The 23,076-nt window shown below is 40.3% G+C and overlaps 1 protein-coding gene across 5 annotated transcripts in view; it reads left to right on the plus strand.

Moving 5' to 3' along the window:
- The first annotated feature begins 248 nt into the window (after nt 1-248).
- uimc1 (ubiquitin interaction motif containing 1) overlaps nt 249-23,076 on the plus strand; it is a 35,327-nt gene continuing 12,499 nt past the window's right edge. For 3 of the 5 annotated variants that reach the window (XR_005992694.1, XM_041802143.1, XM_041802147.1), the window contains exons 1-17: nt 249-290; nt 602-715; nt 3,022-3,146; nt 3,539-3,623; nt 3,756-3,874; nt 4,404-4,563; nt 4,682-4,842; nt 6,819-7,493; nt 8,731-8,782; nt 10,296-10,408; nt 11,849-11,973; nt 12,105-12,270; nt 13,289-13,393; nt 15,217-15,275; nt 21,232-21,407; nt 21,661-21,734; nt 22,210-22,324. Coding sequence is in view for 4 of the 5 variants with exons in the window: in XM_041802143.1 (XP_041658077.1) it covers nt 658-715; nt 3,022-3,146; nt 3,539-3,623; nt 3,756-3,874; nt 4,404-4,563; nt 4,682-4,842; nt 6,819-7,493; nt 8,731-8,782; nt 10,296-10,408; nt 11,849-11,973; nt 12,105-12,270; nt 13,289-13,393; nt 15,217-15,275; nt 21,232-21,407; nt 21,661-21,734; nt 22,210-22,324 (2,368 nt within the window). In the remaining variant the exon portion in view is untranslated. Of the gene's footprint in view, nt 291-601; nt 716-3,017; nt 3,147-3,538; nt 3,624-3,755; nt 3,875-4,403; nt 4,564-4,681; nt 4,843-6,818; nt 7,494-8,730; nt 8,783-10,295; nt 10,409-11,848; nt 11,974-12,104; nt 12,271-13,288; nt 13,394-15,216; nt 15,276-21,231; nt 21,408-21,660; nt 21,735-22,209; nt 22,325-23,076 lie in introns of all 5 variants that reach the window. The other 2 variants (XM_041802144.1, XM_041802145.1) reach the window with 2 other exon arrangements.

The raw sequence follows: 23,076 nt of genomic DNA on the forward strand, positions 1-23,076 counted from the left end.
ATTTTGGGGGTCCCCAGTGTCTGGAACCTTTATTTTGGGGGTCCCCGGTCTCTGGAACCTTTATTTTTGGGGTCCCCGGTCTCTGGAACCTTTATTTTAAGGGTCTGCAAGTTCTCACTGTTTTTCCAGCTGTTTGTCAAGAGTTGAAACTTGTCGATACATTAAAGGCACGACAAAATTAAAACGAACCGACGGTCCCTGAAGGCAGCATGAAAGACGTGCCTTACGTTTATTACGTCACGCGTAAACAGAAACAAACATGGCGCCGCGAAACTGAGGAGAAGTCTGCAGTGAGTGTTTCTGACTCGGATATTCCTCAGAATAGTTCAGTTTAGTGTCGCTGTTAAACAGGAGGGACACTCAGAAAGCGGTCCTGTCGGTGTGGTGTTCTTTTAATTTAACTGGGAAGCAGAAATATGAACTTTATCGGCAGTTTTTGTCCCTTTCTCGTCTTTGTTACCATATCAACCGATGTGCTCGCGCCGTCGCATCTGTCAGCCAGGACTCATGAACGGACCGTTAGAGGAGGTTTAGGGACCAGCTCATGAGTTTGTCTGCTTTTATTCTCTCTGACGGCTTTGTTTTTGACCCAAACTCACAGGTTAGCTGGTTTAGCTGGTTTTGGGGTCCATTACGTCAGACAGAGCAGCAGGACAGATGAGAGGAAGAAGAAGACGACCTTCACCCTCATCATCATCATCATCATCATCATCAGGTAAATGAGCTACCTGCAGCTGTGAGTTAGTGCTGGGTCCATCATCTGCTTTAGGATGTAGCTGAGCTTTTACATTGACTGAGTCTCAGTCTGTGGTTAGAGACTGATAGCTGATAGTAAACCAGACCTGCAGCACATAACTGACACTCACAGGATCTGTATGTGTTTCATACATGATACATGGGGGGAACTTCGGTACAGTAATAACAGCAAAATCACCATTTTTCTAAGGCTGAACTCCAGTGTTACTCAACCACAGAAAAATACCTTTACAAGAGCCACAATCTAAGTAGTGAAGAGTGGCAAAAAAAGCTTGAAGTACCAATAACAATAAGTTAAGGGAGGCAGAAAATAGAAAACAAGTGGTAGTAAGTGGTAATAGGCAGCTTAAATGGGTGAAAAGTGATGAAAAAGGGCAAAAATGGGATAAAAGTGGCAAAAGAAGCTGACAGAATGGGCAAACACTAAGAAAAAAGTGTTTTAATGCCAAAAGGCCAAAAGGTATCTTAAATGGGTGAAAATGGGAAGAAAAAATGGTGGAAAAGGGCAAGTATGGCATAAAGTGGCAAAAAATGGGTGAAAGTGGCAAACAAAAGTGTCAAAATGGGCAAAAATTGTATTTAATGGCAAAAGGTAGCTTTAATGAATGAAAAGTGTCAAAAATGGTGAAAAAGGGCAAAAATGTTGCCTTTTGGGGAATAATATCTAAAATGAAGACATAACAGAGCCACACGCTGAGCATCAACAGCGGCTGTTCTGACATATAAATATCAGCTCTAATGGACTCTGGTTCATTTATGTGTCAAAGTTAAATAAATGTCTTTAATAACGGTGTTAAATCTGCTGTTCATGGTCTAAATGCCTCAGGGATGTGGTTCATTCAGTATTTTTATTTTTGATTCTTACAAAATTAGAGATATGCCAAACTAAAGAGTTAACAACTCCGGTCAGGGATAGTAATATAAATATAATTCCCAGATTTTAAGAGGGAATAGTTGGTGAAATAAGAATTTCAGCAACCCCAAAAACTAAATAGAGCAGTTTTAAAGGTCTGTCTTGGGCTCGACAGCTGAAGGTGGTCTCCAAAGTCCTCAAACAGAACGTGATCTTCTGTTACTGTGCTGATATGAAGCTGATAAAGTTAGCTGAATATGCTTGTCTGGGTTATCTTCTCTTTGTCCTCTGTAGTAGAGGGCAGAGAAATAATAATATTGTCAAGTCTGAGGTGTAACACATGAAGTCTACATATTTTAATCTCTTTACTTTAATCTCTTTCCTTTGCAAAATCCCGAGGACCAGAAGTTGCACCAATATTTTCAAAAAGTATCACGGGGGCTAGGATTAGGGTGGATCAGTTCATTTTCATATGATATTTTCAACATTTTAGATTTTACAATTTAACAAACAGAATTAGTTGCTGATGTTTTGCTGACCGTCAGCCTTCAGACGGTTCTCTAACAGCCTTTACCAAACTTAGCTGTGCCTGATTTAAGACCTGGTCTTCTTCTGGGCCCCACCAAAAACTCTTGAACAACCAGAATACTAGGGCCAGATATTAACCTTTTATTTATCATATTTTCTGGAATGCTATTTCTTTGCTCCATTAACATTCCTCAGTGTTTGTAGAAGAATCACTGAGTCACTGCCAGTTTGTTTTGTTTAATCTCTGCAGAAAGCCTTATTTTTCCCTGATATTCATCTCTAAGTGTACTTTGCTGCCAAGCAAACTTTTCCCAAGTCACATTAATTTTTCCATACACACTGAATTCTTTAAATTGGGAAGCTGGGGATATAGTAGAATGTCTGTGAGATCAGTGTGGCTGTCTTCAGTTTGTTTCCATCAACAAGTACAACAGGTTTAGTTTGCATTATTTTGTACAACAGTCTAATCTCTCAGCGTGGGCCCAAAAAAAGCAAATTTGGATGAGAAGTCTCTGCCGTTAACCAACACAGCTCCTTCTAGAGATGTGTGTCTTTCCAAATCAAGTTAAAAACATTTATTTTACCGCAGCTGGACTCAGCATGCTGATGTCAATGTGATGTTTCATCTTTTTATTTTTAATGCATTTATAAAAATGTCTGTTATTCTGTTTTCCTTTTGTCATGGTGCTGGGTGGAGATGAATGAGAATAAACAATCATTTTGACTGTAGCATCAGTCTGCAACATCAAAACATGAGGGGGTCTGAATACTTTCTGAACCTCTTCATGGCAGCACTCCTTTAACGTGTGCAGAGGTTTGATTTCTGAGAAGGCGGATCTAAAACGGCTGCATGTGAATTCAACGGTTTGGTGTTTTTGTCTCAGTTTGTCAGCAGCAGGGCAGGATGGCTCTGAGGAAGCAGATTATGAAGGATGTTGGCGAGTCTGGAAGCCAGCAGAGCGACGACGACACTCAGGACGACGGCGCTCCTGACGATCGAGACGACAAGGTGAAGAAATTGGACGAATAAAGATTCAGGTTCACCCCCATCGCTGTCAGGGTTTGATTGCAAACAATACACAAAACAAATTGTAGCTTTATTTTGAAAGTCTGACCTCAGATTTTATGTGTTTTTTAGTTCTCATACTTTTCAATACTGTCATCACTATAACAAAAGAGATCAGATTTTTTATGAAACATGGACAGATTAGCCACAGATCCTAGATTTGGACTGTCGACTTTCTTGTTCAGAGCAGATTTATTTTATGAAGGAGTTCTTCCTCAAATCAAAGGTCATATAAATTCACCTTTCAGTGATCTTAATACATGAAACATGAGGCTTTCATGAACTCTGGGAAATGTCAGTGCTTAAACTTACTTTCCATGTTTTTTTCCTTCTAGGATGAGCTCTCAACATCACTTTTACCTCCGATATCATTAAGAGAGAGACGCAAGAGAGAGAGAGAGAGCAAACCCAAACCTAAAGGTAAGAAGCATGTCACCAAAAACAATAAACAGCAGCAGTTTTACATGTTTAACAGAAAAAAAAACATTGTTTAATTAGTAATAAGTCAAAAATTCATCCTTGATTTTGGATGTTTGCTGGCTTTGCTTTCAGAGATGACGGAGGAGGAGATGATGGACATGGCGCTGCGTCTGAGCGAACAGGAAGCCAGCATCACGGCGCTCAGGCTGCAGAAAGAGGAAGAGGCCGTGATGAAGGCCATCCAAGAGAGTGTGAGGACACCTCTCCTTTCTCATCTTAGTTTTTTCACCTTTGTCAGGACGGGTCTGAGCTCTGCTCTACTGGTTATAGTCCAGTATGGCTAAAATTACAGCTAAATCACAGAGGAGCAGCACAGACTTCATCTCTAAAGAGTTTTTAGACCAGAGCCTGTCTGTTTTAGCTAGATCCAAAAGTTTAAATTCTGCTTTAAAAGAATTTTACAAATAGAAGAAGAAAAATATAAGCAGTGTTTTTAGCAGTATTGTAGTCCTGTTTTAACACTGTGTTTAGTCCCATATTATGGTGTTTTAGCCCTGTTTTACTGAGCTTTTTTCACACTTTTACAGCGTTGTTTTAGGCCTCTGTAAGCGGTGTTTTTAACAGTGTTGTAGCCCTGTTTAAACACTGTGTTTAGTCCCAGATTATGGTGTTGACATCAAATTCACAGCTCAGAGTAAAATCGTTACAGACTATAAAGTAGTTCAAAAGGATTTGCTAATTTGAAACCATGGAGGTTATTTTGTGTTGTTCCTGTTATAGATGGTGAGTCAGACACAACCCTGCGCCCCTCTACGGAGTCAAAGTTTGCTCTCTGACGCTGAAGCATCCCTCAAACTTTGCTCTCGTCGGAAACTCTCGTACTCAAACAGGAAGCAGCCGTCAGAGGAAGGCTGCTCTTCGGAGATGGACCCAAACGGAGGTGAGAAATCGTGTTAGAAATGGTGCGGAGGTCACTTCCTGCACAGCTTTAAGAATTACTACTACTAGTTTACGAATGAAACTCCCATCAATCTAAATTGTGCTTCATTTGTCCCCAGAGTCTAACGGACCTGAAGATGAGAGTCAGAGAAGTAAAAAGCGGAGAAAAAGAGAAGGAAGTCCTCTGTTGATCATGCCAGATTTATCTCAGACTCAGAAAATCTCTCAGGATTCACAGAGCACCTCAGAGCCTCTGAACCTGCAGCTGGACTCACCACAGGTTCTCTGCAAAGATTTCAGACCTTTTCACTTATAATCTGTGAAATTACAGTTAGCATTGATGAAAAGGCACTGTTAGCCGTGCCTTGGCTTTAGTTTTAGCTGTTTTATTCCTGGTTCAAGTGCATTTTTAAACCACATTAATGGTCAGGTTTTAGCTGTTTTATTCCTGGTTCAAGTGCATTTTTAAACTATATTAATGGTCAGGTTTTAGCTGTTTTATTCCTGGTTCAAGTGCATTTTTAAACCATATTAATGGTCAGGTTTTAGCTGTTTTATTCCTGGTTCAAGTGCATTTTTAAACCATATTAATGGTCAGGTTTTAGCTGTTTTATTCCTGGTTCAAGTGCATTTTTAAACCATATTAATGGTCAGGTTTTAGCTGTTTTATTCCTGGTTCAAGTGCATTTTTAAACTATATTAATGGTCAGGTTTTAGCTGTTTTATTCCTGGTTCAAGTGCATTTTAAACCATATTAATGGTCAGGTTTTAGCTGTTTTATTCCTGGTTCAAGTGCATTTTTAAACCATATTAATGGTCAGGTTTTAGCTGTTTTATTCCTGGTTCAAGTGCATTTTTAAACTATATTAATGGTCAGGTTTTAGCTGTTTTATTCCTGGTTCAAGTGCATTTTTAAACTATATTAATGGTCAGGTTTTAGCTGTTTTATTCCTGGTTCAAGTGCATTTTTAAACCAGATTAATGGTCAGGCTGGATTTTTAGCCCTAGTTTTAGTTCTGTTTTGTTTCAGAAGTGTTTCACACCCTAACATAAGTCGTACTGTTTTAAGACCTGCTTAGGTTGCATTTTTACCTTCTTAAAACCATGTGTAAGCAGGACAAGGGTGTCAAACTCAAGGCTCGGGGCCAAATCTGGCCCGTGGTTCAGTTATACCCGGCCCACATTATAATATCATGTTCTTATTATAACTGGCCCTAAAATATGAAGTCTGCAGATTCCTTCAGTATAAAAAAGTAAACTTAACCTTGATGATATCAAATATCCTTCAGTCATAAAAATGTAAAAAAATATAAAGAGTAAAAATAATTAGATAAAAAGAAATGTGGGAAATTCATTTGTGTTTTTACTTCATATTTTTAGTTTTGCATATTTATTAGTTTTTATTCCATATTTTGACCTTTTACATTTATTATTTAGACTTTTAGCTAATATTAAGGCCTTTTCAATTTATTATATAGATTTCTTATCCTGTATTTTGACTTTGTCAATTTATTATTTTGACTTTTGTCTAATATTTTGGCTTTTTCTATTTATAATTGACTTTTTATCTCATATTTTGACCTTTTAGGTTCACAATTTTAAATTTCAAGTCATATTTTGGCCTTAAAACATGATTATGACTTTCTTTTTTATATATTTGCCATTTAAAATCATTATCTTAACATCTAATTTTTTACCTTTTGAACTAATAAGTTTGAATTTTTATCTGAGATTTTGAGCCTTTTAACATCATTTTGACTTTTTAAATCTTAAAATCATTCATCATCAGTGCTTATTTTTCTCCATAATATATTACCTGTGAAAATGTGGTTGATGGTTTGGCTTAACGTGGGCCCTGTTAGGTCCTCAGGTGGGACCTTAAACCAGAATCCGGCCCCTTCTGTGACTGAGTTTGACACTCCTGTTTTAGGACTGTTTTAGTGATGTTCCAGCTGTATTTTTCTGTGTTGTAGGTGTGTTTTTAGCCGTGTTTTAGCATTCCTTTTAGCTCTGTTTTAGCTGTGTTATATAGTATATAATTTATATTATATATAGATAGTTTTAGTCTTGTTTTATAGCTGTATTTTTGCCCCTGTTCAGCTGTATTTTTGCTGTGTTTTGGCCTTTTTTAGCAGTGTATTATCCAGTCCTTAGCCCTGTTTTAGGTGGGAATGTTGGACTAAAATATGTAAGTATTGACAAAAATCTCCTCCACATTAATGACCATGTTTGTATTTGTCTCCTCCCATAAATCAGAGCTGTGACTCGACTCAGATTGAGGACTGTAAGTCCCCCGTCTTCCCCTTGACCGGCTGCAGAGCCGAGGTCCAGGTCCCTGGTCTGAAGGAGAACCTGCTGGACTCGTGCAGGACCTCAGGGTTTGAGTTGTGCTCTCAGGACTCTTCACACATCTCTCAAAAGTCTCTGCCAGCTCAATCCAAGAGCCCCACTTTTTCCAAAAGCCCCCAAAACTGCAGAGACACCCTTCGGTCCAGGAGTCCTGTGTTCTCAGAGACAGAGCAAGGAGACGACTCTGACACCCAGCTGAGTGCAGACGAGTTAAAAAGCCCGGTGTTTGGAAGGACCACTCAGCAGGGCAAGTCTCCAAAGGCCTGCAGACCTCACATCTTTAACTCAGGGTTCACATCCTCCTCTCAGGAGAGTTTATCCTCCTCTATGAAGTCTGCATCCTGTCCACCTCAGAGCCCTGTGTTCCCAAAAAGCCCTGCCTTTCATGAGTCTGTCCCCCCACCTGAAAGGTGTAAGAGTCCGGTTTTCTCAAAGACTGATGAACAGACTGAGCAGAGTTACGTTTGTAGTCGCAGCCCGGTTTTCAACAGGATTGAAAAGCCCTCAAAGAGTCCTGTCAGTGTGCAGACACGCTCCGAGAGTCCTGCAGAAATCAGAGACTGTTTCCAGAGTCTAAAAGAGGTGAGTTTAAGTCTTACTTTATCCTGATATTAGGGATGCACCCATAACACGTTGTTCCAGATCAGGACGAGTACAGATACCTATGTTTAGATTACATTTAGGTTTTAAAGCTGCTCAGAGGAGAGACACTGGGTGGAGATGAGATTTGCCCTGAGATGCTGAAGGTTTGGATGTTGTAAGGCTGTTCTGGTGGACATGCCTCTTAAATGTCACGTGGAAGATTGGGACAGTATCTACAGAGAGGCAGACTGGAGTGGTGGTTCCTATTTTTAAAAAGGGGACCAGACTCTGTGCTCCCACTAGGGTATCCCACTACTCAGCCTCCCTAGGAAAGTCTACTCTAGGCTGCTGGAAAGGGGAGTCCTGCTGATTGTTGAACCTCAGGTACAGGAGGAACAGTGCAGATTTCATCCTGGTCCTGGGACAGTGGACCAGGGAGTGTTGGAGTTTGCTTATCCAGTCTACATGAGTTTTCTAGACCTCAGGAAGGCTTATGATCATTTCCCGTGGGGGGATACTGCAGGGATATGGGGTTCCAGGGCCGCTGTGGCGAGCCGTCATGATTTGTTCTGATTAGGATGCCTCCTGGTTACCTCCCAGTGGAGGTCTTCCTGGCACGTCCAATCGGTAGGAGACCCCGGGATAGGCTCAGGACTCGCTGGAGGGATTTTATATATCTCATCTGGCCTGGAAATGCTTCAGAATCCCACAGGAAGAACTGGAAAATGTCACTGGGGAGAGGAATGTCTAGGCTTGGCTCAGCCTGCTGCCTCTGCCACCCAGCCTGAATCAGAAGAAGAAAGATGGATGGATGAATGATGGAAGGATGGATGCATGGATGGATGGATGGGTGGATGCATGGATGGGTGGATGGGTGGATACATGGATAGATGGATGGATGGATGCATGGAAGGATGGAAAGATAGATGTATGGATGGATATGTAGATGGATGGATGGATGGATGGATGGATGCATGGATGGATGGATGCATGGATGGATGGATGCATGGAAGGATGGAAAGATGGATGCATGGATAGATGTATGGATGGATGCATGAATGGGTGGATGGATGGATGGATGCATGAATGGGTGGATGCATGGATGGATGGATGGATGGATGGATGGCTGAAGTGTGTTGTATTGACTCCTAAGTGTTTCTTTAACTTTGTTCTCAGGACTTTTACATTTTTATTGAAGTGAATGATTTTCTAAAGTCTTGCTTGTTTGAAATTTCAGGATCAGACCAGTGAAAATCCTGACATCAGGTGTAACACGACGGTTGTAACAGGTAACGTTGCTGTTAAATCTTAGCGTTAAAGTTTTCTGATTCACTTATTTACACTCCACTCTATACTCCACACCAGGCATGCTAAATATTTAACCCTCAGATGCTTGTAATTTTTATCTCCATCTGTCCTTGTTTGTCCAGAAAACAGACATGCAGAAAGGTGTTAATAAAATACTCATTTTCAACTTTTTTTTTTAACTTTCACTGCTTCAGATCTCTTCAACAACTTCAACACTGACTACTGAATTTTTTTTTTTAATTTCCATGTTACACTCTTTTTATGCCACTGATTGTCCACTATACCTATGACTGTGATTTGTCCATGCTGAACAGATGAGTCCATCCGTGCGTAAAACACGCCAGTTTTACCCTCCTTTTCTCAGCCTCCTCCTCTACCAAATCATATGTGAGCGAATGCATTTGTTCATGTTAGGTTTATTTTATGTACAGGCATAAAGAATCAGAGGAAATGTGCCGGATATGAATCATGAACACACGCATTTCCACCTCTAACCAAAATGTGACCACAAATATGCCAATTACGCTCATATATAAATGTACTGCATATTTGAGATATGACATATTCTCTCCTATTGATGGAAAGGACCTGTGCATCCTCATGCATGTCCATCCACTTGCTATGAAGTGAGGGCAAAGTTGAAATTGTCCAAATGTCCCCCTTTCTTAGTCCCAGACTGCAGAACTCAGAGGTAACATTTTTGACTGTAAACACTCCACTTACGGCCTGTCCATCTGTAAACATAGACGCAGATTCACACCCGAGCACACACGTAGGAGCACACACACTTTTCCTTACACATGTAGCCCACTCTCAGACATCCATATCTAGTGGCATGAATCGGTTCATTTAATTCTGATGATGTTTAGTGGGTGAAATAGCGCTTCAAACACTCTGAGCGCATGGTAAACCATGTCTGCGCAACTGAAAGGGTTAAAATGGTGCGCTGGCACAATCTGCTGGATCACTGTGGAATGGAGCAATTTAGATCCCTGGTGATTGACTAATTGCAATAAAACAGTTGTTATAAGTTGTTTAGGTGCCATAGACACACAGTCAAAAAAACCTGTTTGTAATGGAAGTCTATGTGTCTGATTTCAGACAAACAAGGATGGATGGAGCTATTTGGTGTCATGGTTGTTCTATGGGAGACACGGTTTTCATTGTTCTATTTTTTTTAATATGAAGAAAAATAACAACTTTGGCCAAATTTGATGCCTCAATCTATAAAAATGTGACTATTAACTAAAAAAAACGATGATTAAAATGATGAATGTCCTCAAAACGGACATAGTAGGGACCGAGGGTTAAGTATCTCTCCGTCCAGTCATATACGGTTTACATATAAACATGTCTTTGGTTCTTTTTCTGTAGCAGCACATAAATGTGTGTCTGCAGCTGCACTCATGCATAGATTGATACTCATATGAGAATATATTAAAGTCACTAATGAAATGTCTGTTGGTCCTCCTTTGCACACGTGTACTTCCATAGATGAGTTAGAGGAGGAGCTGATCGAGCTTTCTAAAGGCTGTAATCCTGCAGAGATGGAGCTGAGCAGCGACATGAAGCTGCTCTGGTCTGATGACGATGAGGACAACGTCACGGTACAGAAACATGGACTCTAATCTTTCAGTTTAAACCATCAGCTCTGCTTCAACATGCTTTTATTTATTTAAACCAGTGATACTCAACATGTAGCTCTAGAGCCAAATGTGGTTCTGTAGGTCTTAATTTCAAATGTTATTCCCCCCACAAAACCAGAAAAAAGAGAAACTTTGACTTCAGAAATTATCCATTGCAAGTCACATTAATCTGTTTATTTCCCACAATTATACAGTTTGTGGGGGGTGTTAAAGAGACAGCAGTGAAAACGAAGCGTTTCAGACGGAGGTTAAAATAAGGGTTTTTCAGGACGCCAGTGTGAGAAACATGAGGAGTTTTGTGAGCTGTAAATCATGTGAAGCTACTCCGTGGGCATCAGAGATTTTATAACAGAGACACGTTAAGAACAAATTAAAAACGAGACAAGAAAGCATGATCAATGAAAACAATTATACATTGTGGTGAAATTATTTGAGATCATCATCACCATCTTAGGTTGGTGTAAAGCCTGGAAAAAAAGGCATAATATCCCCTCTTTAAGCTGAATTTTGCCATTAAATGCCCCTCCCCCCAATTTTTGCCACTTTATGCTCTTTTTCCCACCATTTTTGCCGCTTTTAGTCTGTTTTAGTCACTTCTCATCCATTTTTGCCCCCTCTAACCCATTTTGTCACTTTTTGGCATTTTCTTTTTTTTTTTCTTTTACATTTTTGCCACCTTTAACTCATTTTTAATGTTCCTTTTACCCATTTTTTGCCACTTTTCACCTCTTAGATTGTGGCTCTCGCAAAGGTACTGTTCAACAATTTGGCTCTTTTGTTGAGTAACACTGATTTAAACACACATTAGATAACACACCGCAGGCCTCTCAGTCTACACAGTAATAACTGACTCTGCAGCTCCATCGTTCTGCCCTAAAGAGCGCCTCATGTGGATTCATCTGCTGCTAAAAATAATATTTCCCTCTGCTTCATAAACTAAAGTGACTAGTTGTCTTTGGTAATCCATGGTTGCTTCTGAAATACCAAACTATACATTTGTAGATATTTTAAACATGAATGCTGTCCTTCAGGTTTGACAAAAGTCTGTAAAGATCAAATGACTTGAATAAATGACATTATTGTCTGCTTTTAGAGTAATTTTTCTGTCGAGTTTCACTTTCAGTTTGTTAAAAGATGCAGTTTTTAATGTTCAGGTGAAGAAAGCAGCAGTTTCACGTCTAGTAGCTGTTTAAACAACCCTCAGATATCAGTATCTATTTCCTTTATATCGAGGCTCTGTGTGTTACTAGCACCATTACCTCTGGCTCTCTTTAGCTGGACTCAGAAACTTTACTCAGGAGGCTGGCAGGAAAAATTCAGGATAAATCTGAGAGGAAACCTTGAAGCATGCACATGTAATAGCTGCCTCCTGTGTTTTTACCTTCCTATTTCTGTGTGCAGCAGCCGGCCGCCTCCCCCAGCCCAGTCTTCCCACAGGAGAGAAGTGTTCATCAGACCAGCAGTCAGACGGCCTCCCAGAATCACATCTCTGCAGCGTCTCCAGGAACCAACAGACCAAACTGCAGGTAGAGAATTGGAGTTTCTTTAACACATCTATAAAAGAATTAGTGACTGAAACCATCACAGCAGGGTTCTGTGTTTGATTTCTCATTACTACGTTCTTCTGCATGGTTCTTTCTTCTGCATCTCCTCACAGTCAGCAGATCTCACCCTCGGAGCCAGACGCTCAGCCAATCAGAAATCAGGGATCAGTCAGCAGGTTGTCAGCCCCGCCTGCTGAACCTGCCGCTGCAGCAACGGTGCATTACTACTGGGGGGTTCCCTTCTGTCCACGAGGCCTGGACCCAGACTCCTACACAGAGGTGAGACTGTTTTCATGCTGAAATAGTCAGAGCGTTGTGTTGTTGGGTTATCAGTCCAAGAACACTTTCAGACTTTGTTCAAACTTTGTCCCAGCCGGCTTTAGGAACCAACTGGTTCTATTTGAGGGGAGCGAGCTTGGCACACAAGATTTCAAGAATGAACCGTTTTCTGCACAAAGCTACTCTTGAATTTGAGGATGAACTGATTAGATTTTGGAGGTCAAAGGTCATGGGAACCTTATGTATTGTGAGCCTGCAGAGCCTCTCAGGAGCTGCACCTTAACTCTGTGGTTCTCAACCTTGGGGTCGGGATCCCCTGGGGGTCACGAGACACTGAGAGAGGGTCTCCAGATTCCCTAAAAAAGGACTAAGAATACTTTTTAAATTACACTGTTGCCACTTAACACCAATTTTGCTAAATTTTAACCCTTTTTATCAGTTTTTTCCATTAATTGTAACCCATTTTTGCCATTTGCCGTTGCAAATTTACTAATTTTCCCCTATTCTAACCCATTTCTGCCACTTTTAAAATCCAATTTCATCACCTTTTTTACCATGATTTTGCCATTATTAACCAATTTTAGCAATTTTTTAACCATTTCATTTATTTTTTTAAAAGGGGATTTACATTTTTATGAAGGTTATTTACTACACAAATGATTAAAAAAAGATATTTGTTTCTTTGATAAGAGTGGTTATTTTTTCAGGTTAAACATAGTATATCAATATCACAGCTAACTTCACAATAGTCCATGACTTTGCTGACCTCCATGGGCCCCCAGTTTGGCTGTGCCCCCGGAAAGCTCTCCCATTTGGGCAGCCTCGTCTGCACATGAATTTTCTTCATTTTACAAGGCAGTGTTAAACCGCCTTCAGGTACAGTGGGGGTCCCTGGTCCCTAGCACCTTTATTTTTGGGGTCGCGAGCTGAAAAGGTTGAGGACCCCTGCCTTAACTCGTGCTAGCACATGCACAGTCTGGATACATAAACATTATGTCTACCTGTCCCTTTAACTCAGGTGATCCTGGCTCAGATGGAGGTGTACAAGAAGAGTCTGAGGACGGCCCAGAGGAGTCTGCTGAGGAAGGCTGAGTGGGGGGAGGCCGTCCTGCCGCAGGAGGAGGTAGAGACACATCAGGGGAAGAGTTGGAGGGTGGTATCTCACTAAAACATTTGTCTAATCCAAGATCAGGTCTGAGATAAATTATTCCATCTCCTCTCACACAAATCTAGGAATGATGGGAGCTCTTTACTATCATAGCTTTAGTCTTTGTCTCTGGAGTTACTACAGCAGAATCTCTAACATCTGTGTCTGAATGAAGCTGTTCACATTTTTCCTCTATCATGAATCTATGAAACTTTGTTTCTGACAACAACGTAAAGGACTGCAGAGTTTTAGCTCATCTAGAAGTGAAAAAGTTTAGCTGTGGGATAAAATCAGAAGCAGACAGTAAAAAGGCTCTGTCTTCATGAAGAGTCCTCCTGTATAGAAGTAGGTGCTGTTCTTCAGAGATGATCAACGATAGTGTCATTATTTCAGCTTTCTGAGGGACGTGAAGATGGCATTTCAGCGTTCATCTCCGGGAAAACAATCAGAATTATCTTGTTTCTACTAACTAGAGATGACCAGTAATGATGAAGCCCCTTTTTGCCTCTTCCCTGACAATAATTGCCCCAGTGTGGCACTCTTTAACCCCATCACTACTTTGCCAGGCTGATTTTGCTGTATTTTTGCCACTTATAACCCATTTTTGATACTTTTTGCCTTTAACCCTTTTTTATCACTTTTCCTGCATGTTTTATCCCCTTTGTGCCACTCTTTATCCATTTTTGCCATTTTTACCTATTTTTTGTCCCTTTGTGCCACTCTTTATCCATTTTTGCCATTTTTACCTATTTTTTGTCCCTTTGTGCCACTCTTTACCCATTTTTGCCATTTTTACCTATTTTTTGTCCCTTTGTGCCACTCTTTACCCATTTTTGCCATTTTTAACCTATTTTTTGTCCCTTTGTGCCACTCTTTCATCCATTTTTGCCATTTTTCCTGCTAATTTGTGTCCCTTTGTGCCACTCTTTCATCCATTTTTGCCATTTTTTACCTATTTTTTGTCCCTTTGTGCCACTCTTTCATCCATTTTTGCCATTTTTAACCTTTTTTTTGTCCCTTTGCGCCACTCTTTCATCCATTTTTGTCATTTTTAACCAATTTTTGTCCGTTTGTGCCACTCTTTCATCCATTTTCACCATTTTTCCTGCTAATTTGTGTCCCTTTGTGCCTCTCTTTCATCCATTTTTGCCATTTTTTACCTATTTTTTGTCCCTTTGTGCCACTCTTTCATCCATTTTTGCCATTTTTTTACCTATTTTTTGTCCCTTTGTGCCACTCTTTTATCCATTTTTGCCATTTTTTACCTATTTTTTGTCCCTTTGTGCCACTCTTTCATCCATTTTTGCCATTTTTAACCTATTTTTTGTCCCTTTGTGCCACTCTTTTCCTCTTTTCACCATCTTTCCTGCTAATTTTTGTCCCTTTGTGCCACTCCACAACCCATTTCAGCACTTATCACCTATTTTTTGCTACTCTAACCCCTTTTTACCACGTTCTCTGGCCTTTTTTGCAACCTTAGCCTTAAGACATTTATAGATATATATTTTAGATATTTACTAATAAAGATCAAATGTTAAATCTCTAAAACTATGTTAGTATTAATCATTATTGAGGTGGATTTAACAGCTGCAGGCTTTTAAAGCCAAAAGATGGACACCATCTCCTTGTTGACTTTAATAATCTTCTGGGGGCCAGACAGAAAGCTTTAGGGGGCCTGAAATGGCCCTCGGGCCGCCAGTTGATGAACAGTGATCTGCAGAATGTGACATTTGTTGGTTTGTTTGTTTACTATGATTCAGAATCTGTCATTTTTCAGTTTTATCCTCTTATTTCCTCAGAAATCTCCTCTACCTGAGTCACAGTCTCCTGAATCCTCTGAACAGGACGCTCCTCGAAGGTAAAATCTGAATAGATTTTCTTCTACAGCAGAGAAAATGTCTGAGATTTTGCATTAATGAAGCGTTTTGGGCGTGCAGATGTGAAGTGACTGCTTTAGTGTGTGCATCCATGGAGCATTGACGTATCAGAGCTCACTCTCCTATACTCAAACAGACCACAGATCATTTCTGTGGCTCTCTACCCCGGCTTCATGTCCCTCCTGCTGTGTGCAGACTGATGCTGCAGAGGCTAGCAGTGCCTTCTTTAACAGCTTTTCTCCTTCATTTTGTCATGAACTTTTAAAGGACATGCTGATATTCTATTTAGCTGGCTGGGTAGTCGTTAAACTTAACTCATTACAAGATGACAGGTTATAAAGGAATCTCCCATAGGAGAGAGGGTTTCCTTTTAGCCATTTTTGCCTTTTTAAAGGGGTAAAACTGGCACCAAATAAAGAGCCGTTAGAGAGCTGAATACTACCAAGCTGGGCCAGATAATCCAGATCTGTAAAAAGAGCTGCACCTCACAGCAGTTCTGATTCCTAAACCAGTATCAGAAACTCACTGGTTATCACTGAACCTGCAGGTGTTGGTGTCAGTGAGTACACGTTTATGCACTGAGGAGTGGTACAGGTCATTGAGGGTTTGATAACTGTTGAACCATAAGTCGTAGCCTCTTTCCTTTTCCCTCTTGAAGCTAGCTGCTGCGCCATTCCAAAGTTGCTATCCATGTCTTAGGAGCCGTTACAGAAGTGGTTCTAGTGAGTCTGGGACTTGGAGGATGTTTGAGGGACTTAAAAGTTTAAGTCCACACTGGTAGATCATACTGAGCCTCTTTTTATCCTTTTTTCATCTACTGCAGATCATTTATTGCTGCTAGCTTCAATGCTAATGGCATTATGTTTTCCCAGAATGCTATGAGGGGCTGTCAATCAATGGCAAACTGTTCTGCTATCACATCATGCTGTCAAACTATGCATGCTTAAACACACAGGTCATTATGAAGATGGCCCTCTGTGTCGTTGTTATTTCAATATTTAGCAGGAAAAACTAACTAGAAGTGTCTCAGACAGGCTGTGCATTACAGTTCCACCTGTTCAACCATGTTCTGAATTCACTCTAAGGCTAAAATAGTGTGCCACTTCTCCACAGCACAGTCAGACCAGAAGGTTGACACCAGTATTGGACCAGTACTCTCTGTCAGCAGATACCCAAAGCTCTGGTATCAGAAAACATGGTCCAGGAACATCTCTGAAATACAGCCATGCTTTTGTTTACTAGGAGGACACTCAGTAGATCTCATCAGTTGTCAGGTCAGTCTTTAATGCGTGTCAGTAGGTGTTACATCCAGGGCTTGACATTAACTTTTTGCTCACCAGCCACGGTGGCTAGTGGTTCTGCACACTTACTAGCCACTCAGTATTTTCACTAGCCACAGCTTTGGTGTTTGGTAACTCTGAGCTAGATGCCAAATTTGGGACAAAGGGTATGATACGACACACGTGCTCTACTTTCCCTCACCAATATGATCAACATCAGCTCTCCTCTTAATAAAGCACTTCTGCCTGTACACAGCACACTACTGAGACATGGGTCAGACTGTCAGAGACAGTCAGCTCAGAGTCAAGACTCTTAGATTTTATTTTCTTAATGGATATGAAGTTTATGCTAAAATTAAAATACTGTTAACCGGCTGTTTATTAGAAAAAACTACAGCAGATTACAAAAACATCTCTAATTTTCACTCTGACAAATCTCCACCAGAGAATATTCAGTGTCCAACTTCTCCTGTCCTCTGCTCTCTACTGTATGGAGGAAATGTTTTCATACCTGTGTCCGATGATTAAAATATCTTTAAATAATAGATGACTTACATTTGGTGGTGAAGCTCACATTTGGAGAACATTAAACAACAGATGTATAATATAAGAAGAAAAAAAATCACTGTTTAGTTTAATTCTCTTGGACTCTAAATGATCAGTTACAGACTTTTATCCTTCTGCCTCCGTTCCTCACTGCCTCACCGAACCGATTGAACGTTTTTGAGTTTCTCTCGTATTTTATAACCATTAATTATCGATTTATGGCAAATTTATAATTAACCCTGAATATACACACGTTTAAGTTTCAACGACATTTAAAGTATGCGCACCTTCACAGAGTTTTTTATCATTTAGATCACCCTCAACAAACAAAGAATATAGATGGAGTATGAATTAAACAATATTTAGACACACCGCCCGCCCTGGCTCGCATGAGCGACAGAGACACAGCTGGAGCGCTGACGCACATGGACAGAGAGGCGCTTTAAAGCAGAAAGAGAAAGTTCAGGTCTGAGTTTATCCTGCAAATTCTGAAACATTTTCCCTAAACAGTTAAAAGCTTTCAGCCTAACCAACACGTCAGTGCGAGTGTGTGTCTGTGAGTGTCACGTTTGTGTGTGTCTTACAGCATCAAAATCATAAGGGCTAACTGACAAGCACTTTCAGAGTGAAGCAGAATGTGACACTGATAAATTCAGCCCGCCATTGTGGCTAGTTAGAGTCACGCTGCTACCCGCCACGGCCGAAATCCACCCGCATTTGGCTAGTTGGCGGGTGTTAATGTCAAGCCCTGGTTACATCTCTCTAATCTGGATGAAGACTTCTCTAACCATCTCCATATGCACTCTGAGCTATCAGAGAGAAACGGTTCTGAGTTTGCATTCAGGCATTAAGGATCACCACGTTATCCAAAACAGATATGAATGCCTGTTAATGCATTATCTAGACCGGGGGTTCTCAACCTTTTCAGCCCGTGACCCCCAAGATAAAGGGGCCAGAGACCGGGGACCCCCACTGGACCTGAAAGTGGTTGAACACAGCCATGAACATTCAAGAATAGTCATGTGGAGACAAGGCCGTCCATTAGAGGGGGAAATGGGAGAGCTGTCTGGGGCCCAGCCAAGCTGGGACCAGCAAAATCCTGGTCCATTGTAAAGTTAAGCTGTGGTATTTTATATTTAACCTGAATAATAACCACTCTTATCAAAGAAACACATTTTAATTCATTTGTGTAGTAAGCAGCCCTCTTTTAAAAATGTAAATCCTTTTGTTAAAAACATAATTAAAATACATTAAAAATAACCAAAAAAGGGTCAATAATGGCAACAAAGTGTGGTAAAGGTGTAGAAATTAGATTTTAAAACTAGCAAAAATGAGTTAGAAATGCCAAAAGTTAGATAAAAGCGGCAAAATAAAAAAAGCAAAAATGGGCATATTAAGTGGTAAAATGGGATTCAAAAGTGTCTGAAATGGAGTTAAAGTGGCAAAAATAGATGCAAATTTGGTAAAATGGGATGAACATTGATATAAATTGGCAGAAAGGCTTAGCTGAGGCAAAAAAGTCAGAAACTGTCAAAAATGAGCATTCCTAATTGTGAAATGTGGCTTGAAAAGTGGTAAAAGGGGTTAATAGTGGCAATAATGGGTCAACAGAGCCAAGAATAGGCAGAGAGTGGTGAGATTTGGTATGGCAGCAGCAAAAAGGGGCAGAAAAAAGTGGTGGAAAGGGTTTAAAACTGACAAAAATGGGTTTTAAGTTTCAAAAATGTATTTGAATTGATAAAATTGGTGGGAAAATGTGATGAAAACAGGTTTAAAATGTGATGAAAACAGGTTTAAAATGTGATGAAAACAGGTTTAAAATGTGATGAAAACAGGTTTAAAATGTTATGAAAACAGGTTTAAAATGTGATGAAAACAGGTTTAAAATGTGATGAAAATATATTTTTTTAAGGCATCTGGAGGCATCTCCTCTTAGTTTCTCATGACCCCTAATGGGGTCTTGACCCCAATGTTGAGACCCCCTGGTCTAGACGGGGTATTTGGGTCTGATAGAGTGATTATGAATGCTGCACAGTGCTGCAGTACTGTCTTTTTCCACTAGATGTCACCATCTGATCTCATAACTGTGAGTAATTTAACTGCAGGCTTCTTTCTGGGGTTTTTGTTTAAATCTGAAGCAGTTAATGCTAGAAAATAAATCCTTTAGCTCTTTGGTTTCCTTAAATTGTAGATTTTTTTTAATTTCATACATTTGTCTGTTTTTATCTTTGAACTGTTGAATTACCTTTAAACATGTCTGTGTTTGTTTTGTGGAGTTTTCAGCAGCCAATAAGAGTGTCTGAAATGTCGGCCCCCATCTTTCATTAGATAAGCACACACACTGCCAAACCAACTGAAAGTTTCCTGCACTTAAACTCTGTTTAAATCCGACTGAAAACATGATTTTGTGCTCTTTTAAAGCTATGTGTTCATCATCCTCTGCATCTGCCCCTTATTTCTATCACAGACTTTAATATTGAACATTTTTACCACTCAAGGCCAAATTAAGGGACTAGGAGTGAGAATAACTGAAACTGGACCAGGAAGTTCTCTTCCATCATGTTCAGCCTGTCATACATGGTGGACTGCAGTCACTCCCACAGGTGGGACGTCTCTAACTGAGTCAGTAACTTCACTCATGGTGCCGAAGTGTCTAACCCCAAAGGCATTCTGGGAAAACTCTTCAGATTAAGGGTTGATTGTCAAAATAACCTGAGTACAATGACAGAAGCACTTAAAACACGGTTTACTTCAAACTAAAGACCCGTTCTATCAGCTCAGAAAAGTCAATGAAGTTTTTATTTATGATCGTGAACGGTTCGGTCTGACAGACCAGAGCGTAGTCCTCCAGAACGGTTTGGTCTGACAGACCAGAGTGTAGTCCTCCAGAACGGTTTGGTCTGACAGACCAGAGCGTAGTCCTCCAGAACGGTTTGGTCTGACAGACCAGAGCGTAGTCCTCCAGAACGGTTTGGTCTGACAGACCAGAGCGTAGTCCTCCAGAACGGTTCGGTCTGACAGACTAGAACGTAGTCCTCCAGAACGGTTTGGTCTGACAGACCAGAGCGTAGTCCTCCAGAACGGTTTGGTCTGACAGACCAGAGCGTAGTCCTCCAGAACGGTTCGGTCTGACAGACCAGAGCGTAGTCCTCCAGAACGGTTCGGTCTGACAGACTAGAGTGTAGTCCTCCAGAACGGTTCGGTCTGACAGACCAGAGCGTAGTCCTCCAGAATGGTTTGGTCTGACAGACCAGAGCGTAGTCCTCCAGAACGGTTCGGTCTGACAGACCAGAGTGTAGTCCTCCAGAACGGTTCGGTCTGACAGACTAGAGTGTAGTCCTCCAGAATGGTTCGGTCTGACAGACCAGAGTGTAGTCCTCCAGAATGGTTCGGTCTGACAGACTAGAGTGTAGTCCTCCAGAACGGTTCGGTCTGACAGACCAGAGCGTAGTCCTCCAGAACGGTTCGGTCTGACAGACCAGAGCGTAGTCCTCCAGAACGGTTCGGTCTGACAGACTAGAATGTAGTCCTCCAAGAAATGTTGAACCATCATTTCCCTACTGTCTGGTGAATATTCAGGCTACAGTTTGTGGAAAGATTTTTCATGTTTAAATAAAATACAAAGCTATTAATAATTAATAATTAACAAAAGAAAAATCCGCTGCTACATGCATAAAGCTCACTGGTTGCAAGTTTTATTTAGTTGTTTTTTATAAAGTTGTGTAAAAAATAACCTGATGAGAGAATTTAGATTATAAACCAGCATGTTAGAGTTTAACACTTCCATCACAAACCTAGCATGGCAGCCAAACACAGCGAGAGATTTCTGTTTCTGAGGTTTCTGCTGCAGAGACACAGATGATCCAGGAGTGATTTATTCTGGATTCTTACACTCTTGAAATTAATCCAGAATGTCCTGGAAAAGCAAACCAACCCTGTGAGTGAAAGTGTACTTGCTGAAGAGTCTGCAGCTTTAGTCATCTGTTTGGCTGAGAGCTGGTGGAGATAAAGATGTCCTCCTGTCAGAGGAACAGCTAGAAGAGACTGGTGATGAAGGAAACTCCAGATTTGACACCATGGCATTTTTATGTGTTTGTGAACATTTTTGCAGCCGTGGCCTCAGACTGAGAGGAAAACGGCTAAATGAAGACGATGACTCTGCTGTTGAAGGAAAAGAGGAGGAAGAGAAGATGGACGGAGAGGAAGAGCAGAAGAAAGACGAAGGAGGAGGAGGAGGAGGAGGAGGAGGAGAGCCGGTGGATTTAGATGACTGTGAAGTCTGTCCAGGTACTGAAGCTTCAGCTTCTCTTCACACCGTTTCAATTTTTTCATACAAGAACTGAAAAATATATATATATATATATATTTATATATATATATATATATTATTTTATATATTCTGAAAAGGCAAACGAGTTTTTATTTTCTAGATTTTCTGTGAAAGAGTGCCTGCTATGTAATCACAAACTACCCTCTTCTCTTCTACTTTTCCCTTCAAAAAAAACCCATTTTATTCTAGTTAAGCTTGTGTGTATTTCAGAGACCCAGCTGAGTAACAACGATGACGACGATCAGACACAAGTTCTGATGATGGACGCTGACGCTGGAGCAGAGGTGAGTTTGAATCTTTTAGTGTAAATCCTCAGCCTTAAGACCTTTGAAGAGATGGTGTGAAATTAAGTGACCTAACCCTTTTTTAAAAACATATTCTAACAGGCTGCTCTTCACTTTTCATTTATTTATTTAATGATGATGTTTGAATAAAACTCCTGACATAAAACTACCATTGTGTGAAGTCTAGACCAATCAGATCAGGCCATTTTACCCTTCCCAGACTCGTGTAGGTTCCAGTCAGTCTGGTTGTGTCAAAGACTAAAACTAAGGAGATTTTGTCTCCATTTACTTTAGTTTAGTTAGTTTTGTAAGCGCACTATACAGTTTTAGTCAGTTTTCTTTTTTTTGGTAAAGTTTAGTTTTTATTTAGTTTCAGTTAGCTAAAATGATTTTTGAATTTTAGTTTTAGTTATTTAGTTAGTTTTAGTTGACTGTAATAACCTTGGTCTGCTCACCTTGTATGGTTTCTTCACAGCTGGATCCTAAAAGCCCCGAGCCGGTGGATGTCGACATGATTCTCCGAGACGATTCTCCAGCCGGGGACGAGCGGGCGGAGGAGGTGGAGGAGGAGATGGAGCTGGAGGCAGATGGTAAAGCTGCTCACCTAAACATTTCTAACAAATCCACAATCGTGTTCCCTTTTCATTTAACCCTCGTAGCGTCTTGGGGACCAAAAGTGAAATTTTGGCTGTTTTTTTGTTTGGCTCTCAATATACCGATCAGTTTAAAGGCTAACTGTATGAAATTTTGCCACAATTTTTTTTTTTTTCATTTTTATTCCCTAATTCCAAAATCCTGTCTACTAGAAGTGTGTAGAATAGGAGATTTGCATCACACCGACACTCTTTCACCTCGTGACCAAATTGGCCACATTGACTCCCATTATAACCACATATTTTTCATATCCTATAATCCTGACATAATGCAGGAATGAGGAATTTCGAAATAAATTCACCCAAATGTGAGCTGGCTCACTGGGCTTCTCTGAGAAGTCAGAAATGAATCAAGCATAACATTCAACCACTAAAACTCATTTTTCTCTTCAGGAATGACAGTAAATAACTATAATTTGACATATTAATCAAGAAATATTATTGTGCTTTACTATTTTTTTAGTTTTTTTGTAAAGCAGTAAATTTGAAAATTCATGGATAACAATAATAATTCTATTTTAGCATTAAAAATATCATTAGGGTTAAAGAGCTTCTACATTTTGGTGTATTAACCATTGCAGAAACATAAAAATGGTTTTGGTAATTACCAATGCTTATAATTTAGGGCAGCTGTGGCAGAAACCTGACTGTGGTTAGGGTTAGGGTGGTCTAATACATTTGTTAAGCAC

Source organism: Cheilinus undulatus, linkage group 12 (assembly GCF_018320785.1).
Source record: "Cheilinus undulatus linkage group 12, ASM1832078v1, whole genome shotgun sequence".
Taxonomy (NCBI): Eukaryota; Metazoa; Chordata; class Actinopteri; order Labriformes; family Labridae; genus Cheilinus; species Cheilinus undulatus.